The sequence below is a fragment of the Phoxinus phoxinus genome, assembly GCF_949152265.1.
Source record: "Phoxinus phoxinus genome assembly, chromosome: 3".
Classification (NCBI taxonomy): domain Eukaryota; kingdom Metazoa; phylum Chordata; class Actinopteri; order Cypriniformes; family Leuciscidae; genus Phoxinus; species Phoxinus phoxinus.
This window is the reverse complement of record NC_136878.1, coordinates 36,290,677-36,314,979: the sequence shown is the minus strand read 5'-3', so window position 1 is coordinate 36,314,979 and position 24,303 is coordinate 36,290,677. Positions and strand designations below refer to the sequence as shown.

The following is a 24,303-nucleotide window of genomic DNA, read 5'->3' as shown; positions in this document are numbered from 1 at the left end:
AGTTGTGTTTCCTGATATAGATTCCAGCCCAAGGACAGACACTCAGTTTGATCAAATGTCTGATGAAGAGCACCATCACTCTAAGTCACCTCTCCAGGGCCTAGGCATTGGCATGGTTTCCAATTTTCCCTTGGACTATATGCATTTAGTTTGCTTGGGCATTGTCCGAAATGCAGAAGCCAGGGTGAAGCTACACCAAGCCGAGTATTCATCCGATTTGACTGACAATGAAAATGTCTCAAGAAAAAGAAGGTAGGTGTTTGTAAAGCAATGCAGTTCAACTTCCATGCCCTCCAGAAATAAAATGAAGGCAGTAGGTAAGGTGTGCCTTATATGTTTGTGTTAACTTCTCTAGGCCAAGTGCAAAACTTCTCCAGAGTCAACTGAGCACCCAACTAGAATCAAGTGAACATTCTGATTCTTCAGAGGAACTTCCACCCACTCCACCAAACCAACTCCTTTTACCAGCAGTGAAGAAAGTGAACAAGTACGTTCAAAAACCCACTGCCCAACGTGTCGCTAGTCATTCTTCCCAACAACTTGCCAGCCCCACAGCCAGAGGCACCAGCTCCTCAGCCCAACAACTTGCCAGCCCCACAGCCAGAGGCACCAGCCCCACAGCCAGAGGCACCAGCCCCACAGCCAGAGGCACCAGCCCCACAGCCAGAGGCACCAGCCCCACAGCCAGAGGCACCAGCTCCACAGCCAGAGGCACCAGCTCCTCAGCCAGAGGCACCAGCCCCAGAGCCAGAGGCACCAGCCCCACAGCCAGAGGCACCAGCTCCACAGCCAGAGGCACCAGCTCCTCAGCCCAACAACTTGCCAGCCCCACAGCCAGGGGCGCCAGCCCTACATGTGAAGCTATGTTCACTAAACTAATTACAGTTTTAGAAGAAGTGAAGGAGACCCAACGTGTTCATAGTAAAATGTTGAATGTCCTGCTGAAAAAGCAAGACGGATCGGTGGTAGAGGTTCCTGAAGGAGTGGTCTTACCTCTGAAAACCCAGGCTGACCTCGAGGCTCTTGATCAGAAGCTGGGCGATCGTAGTCTCATGTCTGCTGTTGTAAGTTTACATTAATTATTTAGCAATGTTCTCCTCCTGGGACTAATCTAAGGTAAAAAAAAGAGGAATGATAGCCTACAAATTTTTTTATTTATGAATTGTTGTGGCTTATTTTTCTAGTTTTCTTTTTATTGCTATGGACCTTGAATGAGGAGCGTGTTCTGAAATGAGTGTCTGTTTATTTTTTATTTTTATGTTTTATAAATGTTTTTGTGGCGAGCAGGTCGAGAGCTGTGGGTGGACAGAGCGAGACCAGTGGCGTGATTACTGATGAGCGACACACCGGTCTCGCATCCTCTCTCGATCTTCACGATCGTCGTTCCTCCTTTTATGCTTTCGCTCCTCCTCGCGCCGTCCTCCCACGGCTCTCGAGCTCGTCCTGCTCGCCACAGTTTTATTTTATTTTTTTAATACTTGTTATATAATACAAATCTATTTTGTATTTTTACATTAACTATATAATTAATGTTCTATATATTAAAATCTAGTATAAATCTCATCAAGTTAGTTTTTAAGCATTTTTAAGCATTTAAGCATCCAAAATAATAACAAAAGTCACAATTTAACGACTAAAACAATGTTTTATTTGTGAACTGATGTTCAGCTGCTTTAATTGTCAACTTTCATAACCAATCATTAAACCATTGCCTCCTCTCACGTGACTTTCCCCCCATTTATTTAAATTGCCATCCATTAAACTCACCGCATGTTTGGGGTGTCCGTTTTCAAGTCAATGGGGACAGATTGCTACAACTATAACCGCTATAACTACACCAGCAGGATGTCGTTGTTGGACACTGTTACTTCAGAAAAACAAGTGATTTAGACATTTGTTGGTGACACTTTACAATATGGTTCATTAGTTAACTACCTTAGTTAACATGAACTAAGAAAGAACAATACTTCTAGTTAACAGAAGTATTTGTTAACATTAGTTAATGCACTGTGAACTAACATGAACAAACAATGAACGACTGTATTTTTATTAACTAACATTAACAAAGATGAATAAATACGGAAACAAATGTATTGCTCATAGTTAGTTTATGTTAGTTAAATACATTAACTAATGTTAACTACTGAACCTTATTTTAAAGTGTTACCCATTTGTTAATTTAACATTTTGTAATATTTGCTAAAATATGTACGGCAATTAATCTTCCATCTGCTTTAAGGAATTGATTTGTTAAATATTAGTAGGTTATTTTCTCTGCAGTTGTGTAAACCTTTTTTTCTCCTTTTGGCTCTCATCCTTAGGTTGCCATGGTGGCAGATGTAGGCGGCACAAGTGTTGATGACGCAACCAGAAGAATGATGAAATACATCTTCTCAAATGAACTGGCAATGGAGTACAATTTGTTTGGCCGTCATGGAAAAAAAAAGTTTAAAGACTTGCGCCTTTTTAACGTCATGTATGGTAAGTAAATTAACGTATAACTTGAATAGTTAATACTGTGATCTTAAAGGTTTGGTTCACCCACAAATGAAATTGCAGTCATTAATAACTCGCCCTCATGTTGTTTCAAACCCGTAAGACCTTCGTTCATCTTTGGAACACAAATTAGCATATTTTTTATGAAATCCGAGAGTTCCTCCCCCCTCCATAGACAGCAACATAACAACGTCCCGGAAGTTCCTGAAAGGTAGTAACGGCATCGTTAAAATAGTGCATGTGAATACAGTAGTTCATCCTGGGATGCTGAGATGATGAAACTGATTAGGAAGATTATTGATAAAGCAATCTTTAGTGGCAGAAGTGATCGGTCTAACATATTTATAACACGGAGTCGGCTTTGCAGCCTTGGCTAAATGTAATTTACACGAGACTAGATAATGATCTGAGATGTCATCGCTCTGCTGCAGAATTTCAACGGCATCAACATCTATTCCATGTGATAGTATTAGATCTTGAGTATGATTACGGCAATGAGTCGGTCCTGACACGTGTTGTCTAACTCCAATTGAGTTTATAATGTCTTTAAATGCCAATCCCAATGCATCTTTTTCATTATCTATGTGTATATTAAAATCACCAACAATTAGTACTTTATCTGCAGCCAATACTAGTTCTGATAGAAAGTCCGCAAATTCTTTAATAAAGTCTGTATGGTACCCTGGTGGCCTGTATACAGTAGCCAGTACAAATCTCAAATGTGATTTATCGTTTACACTATATATTTTTTCTTTAAGCACCAACACTTCAAAATAATTATATTTAAAACTAGACTTCTTAGTGGTTTTGAAAATAATACTATAAATTACAGCAACACCTCCTCCTTTGCGTTTCAGACGAGGTTCATGTTTATAACCGTAATCTTGTGGGGTCGACTCATTTAAAGCAATGTAATCGTTTGGTTTTAGCCAGGTTTCTGTCAAACACAGCACATCTAGGTTATAATCTGTAATCATATCATTAACTATTAGCGCTTTTGAAGTAAGATATCGAATATTCAGCAGCCCGAGCTTTATCATTTGCTCATCAGTATTATATTTGTTTTTTATTTGTTGAACATCAATTAAATTTTTAACCTTTGGTTAGATGTGTTTGGACGTTTTTTGGTTTTCCAAATTCGGGGGAACAGACACAGTCTCCATATGATGATATCTAGGTGAAAGAGTCTATATTATATTATATTATATTATTCTATATTATTTTGCGGACACCAATTAGACCAATTAGTAAAATAAAAAATACATAAAACAAATGGTAAAACTTTACTTTAAGGTTTCATTAGTTAACATTAGTTGACTACATTAGTTAACATGAACTAATAATGAACTGCACTACAACATTTGTTAATCGTTGTTAATGTTAATTTCAACATTTACTAATATATTATTAGTTTAAAAAATAGTTAATGCACTGTGAAGTAACATGAACAAACCATGATCAGCTGGATTTTTAATAACTAACATTAAAAAATACAGTAACACGTGTATTGTTCATGGTTAGTTTATGTTAGTTAATACATTAACTAATTTTAACAAATGAAATCTTATTGTAAAGTGTTACCCAAAAAATCACTAATTTGGGCGCTCCTAGCATTTGCCTATTCCGCCTGTTCCACGGGCCGGCCCTGGTATGTGAGGACAGTATCTTCATGTGTCAATTTCTTGACAATTTATTAACTATTTTATTCTTTTCAGACTTCATCACCGTGATTGTAACAAGCACATATGTGCTATTTGTATAGGTTATATATTTGTATCTTAAAAATTCATTTGTTTTTTGCAGAGGCTCTTAAGAACAACACCCTGACCTCAAAAGTCAACCAACAAGAAGCTGAAAGGCTCTGTCTAAATGGTTTATTGGGGCAAGAGACAGAGGAGGACAGAGGGCGTCAAGAATGCACCAAAGGATGCCTACAGTTTAAGGTGTACTGAGAAGGGGAGTTGCTGCTTCTAACATTTGTAGTTCTTGTATTTCTTATTGAAGTGTGTGCAACACTTGTTCTATAATTGTTTTGTGCCATTTTTGACAAACATTACATAATAATGATTAGTTAAATCAAATTGGAATTTGAGAGGATTTCAGTCTCACTTTGTGCTCTATTGCTTTCTGCCATGGTAATATTTAGCTAATTTATTTGTGTGGTGTTTCTAGTCAGATTTGACTACTGAAAGCTTGTTTTCTCCACGTTATTAAAAAAATGAAAAGGGTAATTTCAACTTTTTCAGACTCTACACTGAAAATGAAAATTCATGTTCTTTTTGCATGTCTTTTACGTGTTTGTTAAAGGTTGAATTTAAACAAATACTGCCATTATGTAAGTTTCATAAATTTTATAAACATGGAAATATATAGGTCACTCAAACCATAGGCTATATGGAAATGGAAGAGTCTGTATTTGGTTACCAATGGAGCCTGGATGGTATTTAGTGGAAAAGTTTGGTACTATGGGACTAACAGTTAAGAACCAGTAAGAAAGACATTTATCATCTTATTTTAAAATGTCCAAAGTCTTTTATTCAGACCAGTGGTGGCACTGGCATTATGGTCTACTGATACCTACAGCCATAACTGCTCATGGACACACGGTGTTTATGTGAATTTTTTTTTTTTTAACCTTTAGACCTGGATGGGTTTTGCACATGTTGTATAGCTGGGCCATACCTGCATACTGTATAATCTACATGGGCAATTGACAAGGGGCCAACATGGAACCCATGGACAATCCCACCTATAACCCATATTTAAACAACCCATGCTGTCACCATTTAGCACCCACATAAAGCTTGAAAATGGGACCCAGATGGGTTTTGTATGTGTTGTATACTTGGGCCCTACCTAACATCCAGTGAAATCCTGCATATAATCTACATGGGCAATTGACAAGGGGCCAACATGGAACCCATGGACAATCCCACCTATAACCCATATTTAAAGGCCATGTTGTCATCTGGGCAATTTTTACCCACAAAAAAAACTAAAGATGGGTCTTGTGTATGTAGCCCAGTTGGGGCCCACCTGTTTATAATTGCCATCCTATATGCAATCCATGTGGGCAATTAACATGGGGCCATTATGGAACCCATGGACAATCCCATACAGAGCCCATTTTTCAGCCCATTTCAAATCCACATGGGCCTCACATACAAATGTCGTAGGGTTAAGCTGGGACCGAGATGGGTCTTGTGCATGTTGCCCACTTGGGTCCCACCTAGTACCGAAAGCAATCCTACATGAAATCCATCTGGTCAATTAACATGGGACCTTAATCTAACCCGCGGACAATCCCATATAGAGCCCATTTTTCTGCCCATATCAAACCCACATGGGCCCCACATACAAATGTCCGTGGGGTTAAGCTGGGACCGAGATGGGTCTTGTGCATGTTGCCCACTTGGGTCCCAACTAATACCAAGTGCAATCCTACATGAAATCCATCTGGGCAATTAACATGGGGCCTTAATCTAACCCGCGGACAATCCCATATAGAGCCCATTTTTCTGCCCATATCAAACCCACATGGGCCCCACATACAAATGTCCGTGGGGTTAAGCTGGGACCGAGATGGGTCTTGTGCATGTTGCCCACTTGGGTCCCAACTAGTACCAAGTGCAATCCTACATGAAATTCATCTGGGCAATTAACTTGGGGCCTTAATCTAACCCGCGGACAATCCCATATAGAGCCCATTTTTCTGCCCATATCAAACCCACATGGGCCCCACATACAAATGTCCGTGGGGTTAAGCTGGGACCGAGATGGGTCTTGTGCATATTGCCCACTTGGGTCCCAACTAGTACCAAGTGCAATCCTACATGAAATTCATCTGGGCAATTAACATGGGGCCTTAATCTAACCCGCGGACAATCCTACATGTGGCCCATTTTTTCAGCCCATTTCATACCCACATGGGCCCCACATACAAATGTTGGCTGGGACATTTACATCGACAGTCTGGCGTTATCATTTATTTGCTTTTGGTGTACTGTGGAGTGGGTAAAACAGTTTTTAATGGCAGGCTAGCTTATACCGTTGACTCGCGCTAGCCTAGCATCGGCGAACTATGCAACTGGAAGGACTGGATGAACATTTTTGAAAACTGTCTCCACTGATGAATAACAACTAGGCTAACTTGAAAATGAGGTCCGATGTCCAAAATCCTGAACCACCCCTTTAAAGTCTTCTAACTGATTGTTATAATATTGCTGCAGTAACACAGGGTTTAGATGTGAAAATATTTATGGCACAAAACAATTGTTAGATTCCAAAGACATCAGTGAAACAGGTTATTTCATGATGATTATAAAACCATCAACAGGTAACTATCATCACCTGATCTCTTTTTACTTTAGCTTTCTTTACTGCTGCAAATGAGTTTGACAAACACACTGTCACAGCGGCAAGAATGACAATAATTATAATAAGAGTTAAGAGACCAACTAATGGAAACACTAATCACTGTTCACGAGTTCACACTCACAAATAAGTCAGATAGAATAAATAGTATGCGTATTTGGCGTGCTGTCCGAGGAGAGGGCTCCGCGCTCGGTATTCGGCCCGAACCCAGAGTACTCCCCCCGTATTGCTGGTTTAGGAAGTAACCAGGCGAGTGTGAGGAGACGGGGTGGTGGAGGGATGCTGAAAAACTGTCGAGGAACGTTGGTGAGTCAAATGAGTATGTATATAGGTCTCCACTCATGCTGATTGGATAGAAATGTTGATTACTGATTGTTGACAGCTGGTTGGAATGATGTGATAATTGAATCAATTATTTGAACGTGCTCCTCCCGAACTTTGTTTATAAAACATCATTTCACGAGTTCACACTCACAAATAAGTCAGATAGAATAAATAGTATGCGTATTTGGCGTGCTGTCCGAGGAGAGGGCTCCGCGCTCGGTATTCGGCCCGAACCCAGAGTACTCCCCCCAAAAGCTGCAAAAATAAATGCAGGACAGCCGCCATGATGTTGATGACCCCCCAAAAACTTGCAGGGTGCAGCTTGAGGTATCGGAAATGGGAAGGGGTAAGTCGCTGGAAGCCTCCTTGTGACATCGGATGGGAGTTGATTGTCATGACGTCAGATGGGTGGGCCTCTGAGGTGGTAGACTGGGGATGGTGATATGTGGTGTACTTTTAAATATCCAAACAATTTGGACATAGAACTAAGCTCCTGCGGGAGCGGAGTAGATGACACTGCTGCGGCAGTGGGCAAGTTTGGACGGAGTAACGGAGCTCCTGCGGGAGCGGCGTAGATGACACTGCTGCGGCAGTGGACCAAACTTGCTTTCAATTTGCTTTTAAATATCCAAACAATTTGGACATAGAACTGAGCTCCTGCGGGAGCGGAGTAGATGACACTGCTGCGGCAGTGGGCAAGTTTGGACGGAGTAACGGAGCTCCTGCGGGAGCGGAGTAGATGACACTGCTGCGGCAGTGGACCAAACTTGCTTTCAATTTGCTTTTAAATATCCAAACAATTTGGACATAGAACTGAGCTCCTGCGGGAGCGGAGTAGATGACACTGCTGCGGCAGTGGGCAAGTTTGGACGGAGTAACGGAGCTCCTGCGGGAGCGGCGTAGATGACACTGCTGCGGCAGTGGACCAAACTTGCTTTCAATTTGCTTTTAAATATCCAAACAATTTGGACATAGAACTGAGCTCCTGCGGGAGCGGAGTAGATGACACTGCTGCGGCAGTGGGCAAGTTTGGACGGAGTAACGGAGCTCCTGCGGGAGCGGCGTAGATGGCACTGCTGCGGCAGTGGACTAAACTTGCTTTCAATTTGCTTTTAAATATCCAAACAATTTGGACATGGAACTGAGCTCCTGCGGGAGCGGAGTAGATGACACTGCTGCGGCAGTGGATGAGTTTGAATGGAGTAACGTAGCTCCTGCGGGAGCGGAGTAGATGACACTGCTGCGGCAGTGGATGAGTTTGAACAGAGTAACGTAGCTCCTGCGGGAGCGGAGTAGATGACACTGCTGCGGCAGTGGATGAGTTTGAACGGAGTAACGCAGCTCCTGCGGGAGCGGAATAAATGACACTGCTGCGGCAGTGGATGAGTTTGAACGGAGTAACGCAGCTCCTGCGGGAGCGGAGTAAATGACACTGCTGCGGCAGTGGATGAGTTTGGACAGAGAAAACGGAGCTCCTGCGGGAGCGTAGTAAATGGCACTGCTGCGGCAGTGGATGAGTTTGGACAGAGAAAACGGAGCTCCTGCGGGAGCATAGTAAATGACACTGCTGCGGCAGTGGATGAGTTTGGACAGAGAAAACGGAGCTCCTGCGGGAGCGTAGTAAATGACACTGCTGCGGCAGTGGATGAGTTTGGACAGAGAAAACGGAGCTCCTGCGGGAGCGTAGTAAATGACACTGCTGCGGCAGTGGATGAGTTTGGCCGGAGTAACGTAGCTCCTGCGGGAGCGGAGTAAATGGCACTGCTGCGGCAGTGGATGAGTTTGGACGGAGTAACGGGGCTCCTGCGGGAGCGGAGTAGATGACACTGCTGCGGCAGTGGATGAGTTTGGACGGAGTAATGGAGCTCCTGTGGGAGCGTAGTAGATGACGCTGCTGCGGAAGTGGAAACAAGTTTGGACGGAGTGGCGAAACCTCTGCGGGAGTGGAGTAGAGTAGCTGTAGTAGAAGAACTTGGTTGACTTGCTCCTAACTGACTGGAGAGCCAGTTGCGTCGAGAGAGGTATCTTGTTAGAGGAAGAGGTGGTGCTGCTGTGGTGTTGATGATGATAACTTGCTTTCGAACTGTGATCTGAAAGGTGGGTGGGACGGAGATCTGAGCTCCGGCTGGAACAGACAGTGTTGCTATGGCAGAGAAGCGAGGTAGAATGGGGAGCGAGGCTCCTGCGGGATTGATGGTCTGTAGGGTTGGGTGGGAGGGGAGTTGGCAAAGTAGTTAACTGATGAGGGTTTGTTGGGCTTCTTTGATATGGAAGCAGTTTGAGTGGATGTAATTCTTGAAGGCTTCCGATGACCAGCGGCCAAGAGATTGGATCTGCTGCTGGGAGAGGCCTTTTTTGAGCAGCTGTGGTTGCTGCGCCTATGCGGAATGAATGGCTGGAAAAGTGTTCTGCTGGGATGCCTGAAAGGAGCAAAACCGATTTGAGGTGTTTTTTGGAACCAGAACCGTGTGACGAGGCGGTTGGAGTCGTCTGCGAAAAGTGGGTCGGAAGGGGATTTAGTCCGTGAATTCTGAAAAGTAAATAGGCTGAGAGAGTTTGGTATGGTTGGATTGGTGATAGAAAATATATATGAAATGGCCTTTCCTGATTTGATCTGTTTACTTTCTTGATGAAGTAGGAGATGGTTTCGTTGTCTAGCACTGATAGATCTGTGGTTGTGGGGTGGATTTTTGGGTTAAAGCTGGAAGTGATGGTGAGTTCTGAGCATCTTAGGAACCGAAAAAGCCAATATGAACATTGCGTCCAGTGTGCGGGCATTATTGGTGGAGTGGTTACCTCTGCGGAGGGTGGAGATGGAATTAAGGGAGGCGTCAAGAAGTGGTTTCAATGGGTGGTTTATGGGAATATCAACTCTGAATAGTGAGGTACTGGAGTTGGGAATGGGTCCGCATCTGGTGCCAGTGGCCTGAATGTCTGTGAGGATTTGGGCTCTGATGTTACTGGCAACGGGAGGCGGTTCCATAGCTGTAGCGTTCGGTGGGATGGGCATCGGCGTTGCGGAAAATAGTGTGAAAGGAGGATGATTTTGGGAAAAAATAGGAGGAAAAAACCCCCCGGGGCCGAGGCCGTTTGTGGAGGCAACCTCACGCTTAGGTCGGCCCCTGGAGCTTGGAGGAACAGAAAAAGTGGGAAAGGAAGGGAGCTGGGTAGGCAGAAAGTGAGTCTGGGCCTGCTCCTCTAGCTGAGGCAGCCTCGCGCTAGAGTCTGGAGGTGGAGCTGGCCACGGACAGGGGAAGGGGTTGGAAAAGTGACAGGAAAATAATATGGTAGCTGGGCCTGCGCCATTGGTGGAGGCATACTCACGCTAACGGGGGCCTGTTCGTTTAGAAATGGTATTGGGACGTGAGGCGTGGTGCTGGCGAAAGCTGCGGTCTGTAGCTCAGCGGAGCGGAAGGATGCTGGGGCCTGCCGGCAGTGGCGGAAACTGGGGCGCGGCTTGGGCTAGCTGAAGGCCTGCTGTGGCCTGATGCTTGGGAAACTGGGCCCTGCGAAAAAGGAAGTTGGAGTTTCCTGGGAACGTGAGTTCGAGGGCTCTGTAATTACTCGCCTTTGCGGATTTGCAGGTGGAGTGGATTTGGAGACGGAAAAGCTGACTGGAGAGAAACGTACAGGTTGTATAGTTGTGGTTTATTCATTCTCCTGGAAAAAAGAAACGTCGGCGCTGATTAGCGCTTGTCTCAACCCCAAAACTGTCAATTTTTTCAATCGCAGGAATGGTGGGTTGTGCTGAAGTGTTGGAGGATGCTGGAGATGGTGGTGGCAACCTTGATGGTGGGGGTGAGGGCAAGCCACGGCGCCTCGGGGTACGGGAAGCGGCTCGGCTAGGCCTGCGGCCTCGTGACTTTGCTGGTGGTTCGGTTGTGCTGTCCTGTTGAGCATGGGAGCTCGTTGCGGCGTTGGGAAGCTGCAATGGATCCTGGGCAACAAGGGAGTCATCAACGGACGGGGGGGATTTGCGCCATGAATGAACTTATGGAAAAATTGGAAACCACTAAAGTAGCCTTTGATGGACCCTGCTTGGAGGCCCTTACCGCTGTTGATATGGGAGGTGAATGAGGTGACTGAAAGGAGAGAAATATCGGGGAACTGCAAGTTACATGCAAAGTGGGATCCTTTGAAACATCTTCATGCAGTCAGGATTGGATGGTTCTGGGGGAAAAACTGCTTGGAGGATGGTGTCAAGCGATGCGTCGAGTGGGGGTTTTAACGAGTGAGTCACGGGGATATGAATTCTGAATAGTAAGGTACTGGATGAGGAGACATCACTGCTCTACTGTACAGTGGAGACAATTTTTTTTTTTTTTTTTAGAGAACGGAGCTGAGGTGACATTACTGTGGCTTTGGAGAACTTACAAAGAAACTTAACTCCAACGGAGCGGGCATGTAATACTGCTGTGCAGTGAAGGCAAGTTTAGACAGAAACTGAGCTCCTGCGGGAGCCGACGGTCACGTCACTGCTGCGGCAGTGGAGAGCATTAGCTAGAGAAACTAAGCTCCTGCGGGAGCCGACGGTCACGTCACTGCTGCGGCAGTGGAGAGCATTAGCTAGAGAAACTAAGCTCCTGCGGGAGCCGACGGTCACGTCACTGCTGCGGCAGTGGAGAGCATTAGCTAGAGAAACTAAGCTCCTGCAGGAGTGAGAGTGGACATCACTGCTGTGGCGGTGAAGGCAAGGTTAGCCAGAGAAACTTGACTCTTGTGGGAGCAGAATGGACTGCTGATAGTGAAGAAGGTTAACCAGATGAATGCCAGAGATGGAGCTCCTGTAGCAGCGGAGGAGATGACACTGATGTGGCAGTGTGAGAGGGATCCTGCGGGAATGGTTGATATTGGGCGATTGAAATCCGAAGCTCAGAGGAAACCTTGCGGTTTAACTGGTGAAAAGAGTTTCATGCAAGCTGTTGAGGAGAATGTGACCGGAATGAGCTGTATTTCGCGTCTGTTTGGTGTCATTTTATATGTTCTCAGTAAACATGCGATGACTGAGCTCAGCATACGTCTTCGTGTGGTCCTTTCTGGAAGGGTCGAAAGAAAGAACTAGAGTGGGTTACACCTGTGTATATTCACCACTGACGTATCAATTTGATACTGGATAATAATAATAATAATAATACATTTATTTATAATGCACTTTTCATTCCAAAGAATCTCAAAAGTGCTACACAGTAAAACGACGGTAACTAAAACGAATAAAACAATTAGCACATAAAGCCTTTCTGAATAAAAGAAAAGCTTTTAAGGATGATCATCCCACAGCAAAGTACAGTCTGATTTATATGATCGTTTGTTCCTTTATCTGTTGCTGGTTCATTTAATTGGTGACGTTCAAAAGAGACTCGCTTATGCCTGCTGCGGCGGCTTAAAGCTGGAGGAAAGTCCCGCTCCTTCGCATGAAGAGGGCGGTATTACCCGAGACGCGAGCGTGGTGCTCGGCGGCCTTTATTGTCCATTTCTCGATAGCAGGAATTATTGAAAGGTCCAGTTTGAAAATTGCGCAGAAGGAAGATCCCGGATGTTTTCGCCCGTGGTGGTGACGATCCGTTTGTTTGGCCTGACGCCCGCGAGATAACGCCGGAGGATTCTGGCTAAGATTCCTGAAGGGCGAAAGATTCTTCATCGGATGGGAGAGCTCGTTTCGGACAACTTTAGGCTATATGGGACGCGGCCAAAATGCTGAAAAACTATCGAGGAACATTGGTGAGTCAAATGAGTATGTATATAGGTCTCCACTCATGCTGATTGGATAGAAATGTTGATTACTGATTGTTGACAGCTGGTTGGAATGATGTGATAATTGAATCAATTATTTGAACGTGCTCCTCCCGAACTTTGTTTATAAAACATCATTTATGGTGACTTCAAATGAAACTGAGTTAAACCTCTGTTAATTCTCAATAAGAACTTCTGTAGACATCTGACAGAAATAAAGACAGTCTGGTTAGTAATAAATGAAGCTGGTAATGCTGTTTTTGGAGTTGTTTATTCCTCCTCTGCTGAGATCTTCAGAGATTTATTGTCTTCTTTTCTCTTCAGTGGATTTCATAAGGCTGTGGCTGAAGTCAGTTGTAGTTCTTGTGTTTCTGCTCGTCTCTTTTTCTGTTCTCTTCTTTCCTTCAGTGATTTTGCTTGTTAACAGGCTTATTAATGCTGAAATAACTCCATATTTAATATACACAAACTTTGTGGCTCAGATAAGGTCCTGTTCTGGTTTATTTCTTTGCTCTTGGCTGACATGTGGCATTGGTCTGCTTGTGGCCCAGATCTGGCAAATAGGAGCGGTCCGCCCAAGTGCCATCATTCCACGCTGCATGGGCCAGATCCGCATTCCAAAAGTGCCAGATGTGGGCCGGATCTGGGCCGAAACAATGTTGCTATCTGGGTCTTAACAAAGCCCCCGGATCTGACGGTCACACAGGTGACTTTTACAGACATTTTTGGGTAGATTTAAGAGACCTGCTGCTACTACTTTTTTTGAAACATGTGTACTTCCACCAACAATGAGACATGGGGTTATCATCTCAATTCCAAAAACTGGGAAAGATCCCAGAACTATAGACAACAGAAGACCCATTAAACTCAGAAATTCAGACTACAAACTCCTAACTTACATCTTCACTTCTCGTCTTCAAACAGGGATTTCGGATCTTATTGCAGATACACAATCAGGATTCTTAAAAGGAAGGTCAATCCATAATAACATAAGATTGGTAATGGACATCATTGAGTATAGAAGCCAAATTGAGGATGATGGTTTCCTTCTCTTTCTAGACTTCTATGAAGCATTTGACTCTGTGGAGCATCCATTTATTCTTTCGGCGCTCAAACACTTTGGCTTTGGAGTCAGGTTTAGAGAATTGGTTGGGTGGATTATATCGAGATATTAGTAGCTGTGTCCTATTACCTAGTGGTACCACCCCAAGCTTCAAGATTAATGTGGGTAATCCTCAAGGTTGCCCCATCTCACCATACCTGTTCATCATAGCCACAGAAATGCTAGCAATTTATATTAAAAACTGTAATGATATTAAAAAACATAATGTATTTGGCACAGACATAATAATCAGCCAACTAGCAGATGACACAACAATATTCTTAAAAGATAGATACCAAGTTTCATCAACTATTACCAAAATTGAAAAATTCTCCAAAGCCTCAGGCCTAACATTAAACTTAAAAAAGTGTGAATTGCTGGCTGTACACGACACTTCACTCAAAGACATCTGTAATATCCCTATTAAATCAGAAATTAAATACCTGGGGATTTACCTTTCCAAGGACCAAAAACAAAGCCAACTTCTGAATGTAGAAAATAAAATGAAAGAATGCAAGTCAAGACTAAATATATGGCTAAAGAGGGACCTATATATCAATACTAGGTCGAATTTACCTAACTAAGATGGAATGTCTATCGAGATGTATTTACCCAGCCTATTCCAATGCCATTCCAAACAAATTGATTAAATCTATCAACCAAATCAACCTAAACTTCTTTTGGAGAAACAGACCACATTATATCAAGAAAAGCAGTATGGTTAAAGACACAAAGGATGGAGGTCTAAAAGTTATTGATTTTGACTGCCTTAATGGAACCTTAAAAATAAATTGGAATTTTATTTTCAAACACAGCAATTCCTTTTGGTATTGTATTCCAAAGTCCTTATTCAAGAAAATTGGAGGTTTAGAATTTCTAAACTTTAATGTGGACAAATTACCTATATCATTGTCAGAGTTTCACAGACAAATACTCTTGTATTGGAAAATGTTATATGTACATAACTTCTCACCTCACACATCTGTACTCTGGAACAACAGATATATTCTGCACTGCAACAGATCTCTGTTCTTTGGAGATTGGTATGGGAGAAATATATGGTCCATAGCCAACTTAATGGATACCAACAGAATTTTTTTCAATTATGAACAATTTTGCATCAAACATAATTTCAAACCCTTAAAATCAGACTTTACTAAATTACATAGAGCACTACCCCAAGAATGTGTCTTTCTGATAAGAAACAAAATGGCATATTACCCAATACAACCACAATTGGCCCCACTATCAATTCAAGGGATCTTTGTTCTGGATAAAAAATGCAATAACCACTTTATCAGAAATTGTTTTACTGAATCTTTACCCTGAAAGGCAAAATAAAAATAACATCCTAATTTTTTTTGATAAAGATTCAATTACTAAACTAAGAACAATGTATCTAACACTCCCTATACCTCCCAAAGTGAAATAAACACACTTCAAAAATGAACAACATTTACCCCTCTAAAGAATTACTGAGATTTCGCTTTGGTATAGATGATAATACATGTACATTCTGTGAAAATGATGTTGAAACTACGGACCATGTGTTTTTCTCATGCAATGTGATACAGATATTTTGGCGTGATATACACAAATGGGTTAAGCAACAGATGTCTTTATTTCCAACCTCTATTTCCAGTGACGACATAACATTTGGATTGATATTGCAAAGCAAGGGTGATGAGATCTGTACTAATAAAATTATATGTCTAGCTAAATTTTTCATCCACAAATGTAGAATTGTGAAATCATCTCCCAAATTTATTGTTTTTTTTTAAATGAATTTAAACTGTATATAAAATCCTTAAAAACTCTGAAAGGTCCTAAAGCATAAAAAATATATGAAACCCTCAAACACTTCCCAACTGAGGTAAATAGCTGAACAAAGACTGAATTATCCCTGTATATTATAATTTCTTACCATTGATTTATCTATCTGAATTTGTTTATTTGAATATTTATTTTCCTTTATAAATTATGCTTATTTTTGTTACATATATATTGCCTGTTTGTATTAAGATCTCTGTATCCTATTCTGAAGAAACTGATTTTATGCAGCCATGTTTGTCTGTAAATCTTGATATTTTCAATATGAAAAAAAAGAAAAGAAGGAAAGTCCCTTATACTGTGAGCGGCTCATATGAGGAGTTTCTGGGTGTTTCTCACTCATTTCTGCTTCGAGGTCTTGATTGTGGCGTTTCTTTGAGGTTTAGAATCCAGTATTCCTCTAATTCTTTTGTCTTTTATGAATTTAATAAACAACTCTGTCTCTTATTCTGTCCGAACACACCGCATCATCTACGTCATGTGACCGGTAAATGCGCAAAAACTGTTTCCATTGCAGTTTTGCGAAATATTTCTTTTTTGAATTGCCTGAAAAACCACCTCATGCGAGCGTAAAAACTTTTTTGCGATAAATGGGAGTTTTTGCGCAATTGACGTGTTTCCATTGAGCGTATTTTCAATTCACAATTTCAATTTGCGCAATTTGAAGGGTAATGAAAACGTTGCTACTGACAGGTTATGATGTATTGGTTTATGTCAAGTTGTCATAAAGACATCTCAAACAATGTCATATTTGCATTAAAAAAGTCATAATTTAGTGAATGACACTTAATGACAGTTGTCATAAACATCCATAAAACCTCATTCATATTCATGGCATGTGTCATGTCATTATGAAGGTGTCATATTAGTCTTATGCACACCCCTTCAAGTAAAGTGTTACCCATAATTTTTACTCAAGGGAATATATTGAGGTACAGTGCACAGAGCATTCAAAGCATTCAAGAAACAGTTTTGACCAACATAATTTTTTATTAAAAGAATAAAAAAAATAAAAAAAGTCCTCAGTTGACAACTCTCCCCAACCAAACATTTATGTGAATTTCAATTTCCCTTATGGTTAAAATTTCCCTTCACAATCTTATTGAGTCTTGTATGTCAGTTTGCCTTTGTTATGTTTACCCAACACAATCTAATCAAGAACTAAATTAAAGATAATTATAATTCTCAATAGAAGTCCTCATGTACGCTCTGCTTGATAACTGTCAAAGTTATTTTACAAAAATAGCTGGTTAACACTTTACAAATAGATTAAATTTGATAACTTTATTTAATTCATTGGCTATCATCAGCTAACAATAAACATAATTTTTTATATTGGATTTATTACTCTATTTATAAGGGTAATCTATAAATATACTATTCATAGTTAATTATTTTTTGTTCATAATACATTACTTTTTACAAATTACAATGTTAAAAATGTATTGGTATATGTAGAAAATAACATTAACCATTAAACAAATTGTGCTGTAAAATAACAGTAATCTACTGGCAGCTGTGGTTGCCAGAAAAGTACTGTTAATTTACAGCCCTCTACTGTTATTATGCAGCTCTCCTATTTTACAGTATGTTACTGTAAAACTACCATGGAAGGTATCTCATATAATTTGGGAAACCGATTGCTTCAAACAGTTAAAGTTTAAAAACGAGTATTTATACTGATAGTACTGTGAACTTCATTTGAGTCCACTGAAAATGAATATCTCTTATTATAAAACTGCAAACACCCAATGTGTAATCATGAATGAATTAAAACATGACATTAACTAAAATCTTTGCAGTTCGCATTTAACGAACACTGGCACACATGTATCTGCTAAAGTATTTAGCAACGAGATTGTCACTGCATCAGCAACTACACAGTTACTGTTTTTAAATAAAAAAAGCAACAGGCAATATAACATCTGTGTTTCTCTGCTCATCTTTGCCTGAAGCAGAGGCTCTACTCTCCAGCACAATGGTGACCCACACAACTAATGATTTAAACTGACAGATATCTCCTATATCATCTTGTGCAAAGACACACAAAACACTTCAGTTTCATATTTACTCTCCTTATCAGTTATTGACTTCGCATAACTTTTTTCTAGGAACTTTTACTAATATTTCAGTGAAATTAACTTCTTTTGTTTAGTAAATCTGACTGTGAAGTTTTACAGTATATTACTCTTTTCCTTGATTTTACGGTAATCTACTGGCAGCTTGGTTGCCAGGAAAATGCTGTTTTTCTACAGTTTTATGCCGTAACTTCATTTACAGTTGATTACCGTTAAATTACACTTCACTCTGTTTTTTTTTTTTTTTTTGACCCATTTAACCCTTTAAACGCCACTGCAACATATTCAGTTTTAAATAATCACTTGTGTGTCTACACCAGAGGTGGGTAATCCAGGGGCCAAAGAGTAAAAGTATGTATATTCCACCCATAAACAGCTGATTTCACTAATTAGTTCTCTCTCCTGTCTGAATGAGCAAATACAGGTGATTGGAACAAAATACTGAGGACTTTTACTTTTTGAACCTGGACTTTACACCTCTGCATAGCAATGCCCCATGTCAGCCAAGAGAAAATAAATAAACCAGAACTGGATTTTATCGTAGCCAAAATATCTGTGTATATTAAATATGGAGTCATTTCAACCACAGCCTTAGATTAAATCAACTGAAGAGAAAAGAAGACATTAAATCTGTGAAGATCTCAGCAGAGAAGGATTGAATAACTCCACAAACAGCATTACCAGCTTCACTTATTACTAACCAGACTGACTTTATTTCTGTCAGATGTCTACATAAGTGTTTATTGAGAATTAACTCAAATGTGTTTCATTTGAAGTCACCGTAACATTGATTAGTGTTTCCATTAGTTGGGCTCTTACTCTTATTATATATTTTGAATTTTTTGGCTGCTGTGACAGTGTGTTTAATTAGTTAGTGAAATCAGCTGACTGAGTTTATGGGTGGAATAAACATATGGCAGGACTTTTATTATTTGGCTCCTGGATTACCCACTTCTGGTCCACACCAGAGGGTGTTGGTGTAACACTGAAGTAGTGTTGAAGTTAATTATATACTTTAGTGATTAATTAACTGATGATTGAGCATTAGTGAATAACACCTGATGTTAACAAAAGATAAAGATAAAAAAGCGAAACACAAGAACTACAACTGACTTTAGCCACAGAAGACATTAAATCTCTGAAAATCTCAGCAGATGAGGATTAAGCAACTCTAAATAGAATAGAATTACCAGCTTCACTTATTACTAACCAGATTGACTTAATTTATTTTTTCATTCATCTACAGACATTCCTATTGAGAATTAACAGAGGTTTAGATGTTTTGTTTCATTTTGTGTTACCCTTATGGAGATCAGTGTTTGCTTTAGTTGGGCTATTGACCCTTGACTTTAACATTAGGTTTTCCTTGGCTGCTGTAAAGCCTGGTTCACACGGGACGATTTTAAAATTGTTGGTTGATTTTCCAAACCTGAGAGACCCCACACACGGTGATAAAAAAATCACGGGTCTAACAGTTTTGGTCGTACAGATGTGCAACCACACGGCAAAATCAACTCATCACACACGAGCCGATTTGACTCCCGAGCATTCCCAGGTCAAACGGGAAATCTCGCAAAATTCCTCGAGATCAAACGTGACTTCAGAGTAAACAATCATGGCGGACGAAGAGGATGCAGTGGCGATAGTTTGTTGTTAACCGAAAAAACCCCGTTATCCTAGATCTCTGACATCCACCAGACTTTCTGGTGCGCCATGTCGCCGGCTGTTTTGATTTTGTTTCCCGGTGCTTCCTCGCCACCTCGCTTTCTGATTGGCTACACGCCACAGTCCACAGGCTGCGTGCTCTTTGTCCCCGGGGGACACCACACACGAGTAGAAATCAGGCCAAAAAAATCCATGTTGGATATCCCCGATTTGAGATCGGAGCGGTCCCGACGTCCTTCCGAGCAGACGAGAGCAGTTTTAACACACCAAACACGGCAGGAATATCTGATCAGATTATTTTATGATAATCGGAGCATCCTTAAGATTGTCGGAAGGGGTGAATCGGGGCTAAATTCGGCCTAATTATCCTGCCGTGTGAACCAGCCTTAACTGTGTTTTTGTAAGACACACTTGTTGTGGCAAAAGCAAAGCCAAGAATGATGAGATCAGGTGATGCTGGTTATGTTTAGAATATTATGTCATCACATAATGTTTGGATTAATGTCTAATCACTTATCAAAAATGTGTTTTTTAATACAGCTTAATTTAATATTACTACACTCTGAAACTACCGCAAAAGATCAAGCACTGCTATGCAATCGGTTGTGAAGGATTTTTAAAGTCATCATTCACTAAAAAAATTGGACTACGATTTCAGTTAGACACACACAGACATCAAGAATCAGCCAATGAATCTCAACAATGTTGACAATCAACAAAAAAGATAACATCAAATCTGAATATCATAAAACACGCTACTCAACTGTAAGTCAACACAAAACCAGCAGCAAAAATAAAAGCAAATAAGAAAATAACCAGACAATTCAGCTGTATAATTTATTAATACTGCAATGCATGCTGGGAGTAATGGATGATTTTTTTTGTACTATGCTGGTACCCAACATGCATTGCAGCATGACTCTTTTGATTGTCACCATTGTTGAGATTCATACGCCGATTATTGATGTCTGTGTGTTTCTGGTAGATTCAGAAGTTCAACATTTTCTGAGCATAAACTTTTTAAAATCCTACATATTTGCTGGTTGTCATATCACAGATAGATCCTGATCTGTAAAATCACAGTGATACCCTAATCAGAAATACAATACATCACCCATATTAATACTGTAGTAGACAATATAAGAGATCAGTGATAAAGGCCACTAGATGATGCTTGTGACCATTAACAAACAGTCACTGTCATCTGATCATGTTTTCTTTCAGCCTTTTTGCCATAGGAAATGTATTTCAAAGACACAGCTACAGCAGCCAAAGATAAATTAATGTTAAAAAGTCAAGGGTCAAGAGCCCAACTAAAGCAAACACTAACCAGCATAATGGTAACTTGAAATTAAAATAAAATGACATTAAACCTCTGTCACCTTTTAATAAGAACTAGACATCTGACAGAAATAAAGTCAGTCTGGTTAGTAATAAGTGAAGCTGGTAATGCTGTTTGTGGAGTTGTTTAATCCTCCTCTGCTAAGATCTTATGCTAAGATTAAATGTCTTCTATCTTCAGTTGATTTAATCTTTTTATCTGTTCTTCATGTTCCTCTTTCCTTCAGTGATTCTGTTTGTTAACAGCAGGTGTTCATCAGTGTCTACATTGACTTCAAAAATGAACTGAATTAACTATGTAATTATTCACTCTGTCAAGTGGACTATATTAGTGAACTAATGTAGGGAATAGTGAATGAGGGTATAGGGTAGGGTGACCACCCGTCCTGCTGTGCGGTACAACGCAGCATTTTCACCCCTTGTCCCGCACGTCGCATATTGAGAAAATGTCCCACATTTTCATCAGTCTGTTGGTTTTTAATTATCATATTAAGAAAACGTTCATGCGTTATTTTGCCTTTTAAAAAAGCATTTTATTTATTCTTTTTGCGGCATAGCTTTCCACCTATATTTAACAGCGCTTCCTCAGAAGTACAAACACAACAGCCGTTTTTTAAATCCTATCCAATGGTTGAGAAGAAAGGAGTAAACACGGTCACTAGTAGGTTGTGACGGCTGTCAATCAAAATGTGGACCGCTGATTCGTTCCATATGTTCCCTGTCAGAAAACAAATGGATAATTAGGTTAATTTTCATTTTTAATTGTGGTTGTCTAAAAATATTAACGTTTTTGGTTTAATATATTCTTAACATATAAGACTGTCAATGTAATTTCATGTTGTTTTATATTTTATTTATTCATTGTTTATTTTGTTGGATTTTAGTTGGATTTGGTCAGAACTGTTTCAAAAATAGTTATCTGCATGATGCCTTTGGGCTCAGTGATGTTGAATTTAAATGACATGTAAAATAAAGACATGTATGTTACATTGTGATATGGTGTTTTCTGGAAGGGACTAAAGAACAAATAATTTTTATCAGCTAAAAGGCAGAATACATTTTTTTCATTAAGTTAGATAGACATTATATAACAGTTTCAGGTTATGTTTTAGCGTTGGTAACATGTCCCACATTGTCCCACACAAACTTACAATCGTCCCACATTTGGTTCGTTTGATGGTGGTCACCCTAGTATAGGGTGTGATTTTGAACACAGCCTCTGTGTGTCGACTTTGAGCACTGTTAATTCACAGTATATTCCTGTAGGCTACTTTCTCGAAAACTGCAAATATCACCCAGAATGCATTTTTCTACGGTTTATTGGGGCGGCAGTGGTTCATGTAGGTTGTCTACAAACTGAAAGGTTGGTGGTTCGATCCCCGGTTCCACTGGACCAAGTGTCGAGGTGTCCTTGAGCAAGACACCTAACCCCAGCTGCTCCCGACGAGCTGAGTGGCGCCTTGCACGGCTGACACCGCCGTCGGTGTATGAATGTATGAGTGAATGGGTGAATGAGAGGCAAATTGTAAAGCGCTTTGGTGGCCATGGGTCTATGAAAGCGCTATATAAATGCAGTCCATTTACCATTTATTGCTGTTTTAATGGAAAACAGCATGTTACTGTCAAAAGCTGGCCGTTTTTTTACAGATATTTTTTTACAATGTAGGAACTATTAAGATTATGCTTTCACAATATAAATGTCTTCAAAAGAACCTATGATTGACTGTCTTGGTAAGAAGAAGCATAGGTAATTTAAACATTGGTAGTTTGTTTATAGAAGCCAAATAAATTTTCATATTTCAGGTCTGTGCACGATGATTGCAGTGTCTTGGTATGCTTTCAATATCACTCAGGAATTCTTTGACCCACTTTATCCAGGAATAAAGTAAGTGGAAAGAAGAGTTATTATCTTGGTTTGTATAGCTATTAGAGAAAATATTTAGAACTATTTAATCGTATTTGTTGTTATCTTATTAAATAATATAGCATGATCAAACATGTTTGTGATTATGTTTAAGACAATATTGGCCTGTCATGTCACAGTCTTTGAATGCCTCTACTGTGTAATGTTAGATGTGTCCTGTGTATTTAGGTATGAAATCGGAGAAGGGCTGTACATTGGTTGGAGTTCAGCCATAATGGCTTTATGTGGTGGCAGCTGTTTGCTGTTTTCCTGTGGACTGTGCAGCCCAGAGGAAAAAAAGTGAGTTTAGTATGCAACACATGCCCTTTTGAAATGACACTTCATTCACTAACCACTTCAGCTATCAGTAACCTGCCTGAGACATTTTCGGGACAATGTTTAAATGAGGGGTGACAGTAGTTTAGGAGTTATAGGAAGCGGGCTCCCTTGGTCGGTCTGTTTGCGTCCGCCATGGGGCCCCTAAAGCGTGGGACCAGTTGCACCACCCTATGGATTGCCCTGCATCAGTTGTTTTTAAAGAAAAATGTCTGTGCTAAATTTCTATTTTCTTTGCTCAGATCACATCTTCAGAACGTCAGATCATACTCCTGCCAGCCTCAATCCAGACATATGGTTCAAACTGCCTCTACAACATCCCATGTCCCTTCCAGCGAATATAGACTCAATGCATATGTTTGATGCTAGGAACACACTACACCATTTTCAAAGTCATTTGGTCGCTGTTCTTCTCAGACTACATGACTGTCTGGGGTACCTTTTAGGTGCTATTGTGTGCACAATACATGACAGATCGGCGACAGGGGGTCACGCATTACACAATTTTTTAATACAAAGATTTCCCAACATCTCTCCCTGGTCTCTACAACCAAACACAATCGAGAAGTGATACAGGAAATAACGTAAGATCAAGCATGATACAGGATTTCTCACGTGAGTATTTCTTCCTGTTAAAAATGGTAGCCCACCATAAGCTTTGATAAGAGTTGTCTGTGTGCTGATTAGCAGCGCACAGAAGAAGAAAAAAGTATATAAGGGAGAGAACTGTTGCTTGCAGAAGCCATGTATGCTGATGTTCTGTTGCAGGCCTATGACATCACAAAACACATATAACACAATGCAATACCTTTTTTTCTGCATTATGGTCAGAATCTGCTGTAAAGCAGATATGTCACATTTCTTATGTAAACAGTCTTGAGTTAAGTTTACTGGAGAATGGAACCATGTACAGTGGATATAAAAAGTCTACACCCCTATTAAAATGGTTAATTTTTGTAATTTTTGTTTAATGTCAAACGGCAACCTGTGCAATGAAAACCAAAGTGATACATTTCAGAGAGAAAAAAAAAGTACTTAGATAAAGTAGATAACTGAATAACTAACTGCATAAGTGGGCACACCACTGAACTAAAACTGAAGCCCCCTCTGATATTATCACATCA

At 40.5% G+C, this 24,303-nt stretch overlaps 1 protein-coding gene across 1 annotated transcript in view; it reads left to right on the top strand.

Annotated features, from left to right (window-relative positions):
- The window catches only part of cldn15b (claudin 15b), a gene marked incomplete at its 3' end in the record, with an annotated part of 88,605 nt that extends 65,063 nt beyond the window's left edge, over positions 1-23,542 (top strand). The window contains exons 7-9 of the mRNA XM_079606502.1: positions 22,744-22,825; positions 23,033-23,143; positions 23,422-23,542. Of these exons, the coding sequence (XP_079462628.1) occupies positions 22,744-22,825; positions 23,033-23,143; positions 23,422-23,542 (314 nt within the window). The remainder of the gene's footprint in view (positions 1-22,743; positions 22,826-23,032; positions 23,144-23,421) is intronic.
- Between the last annotated feature and the right edge of the window lie 761 nt (positions 23,543-24,303).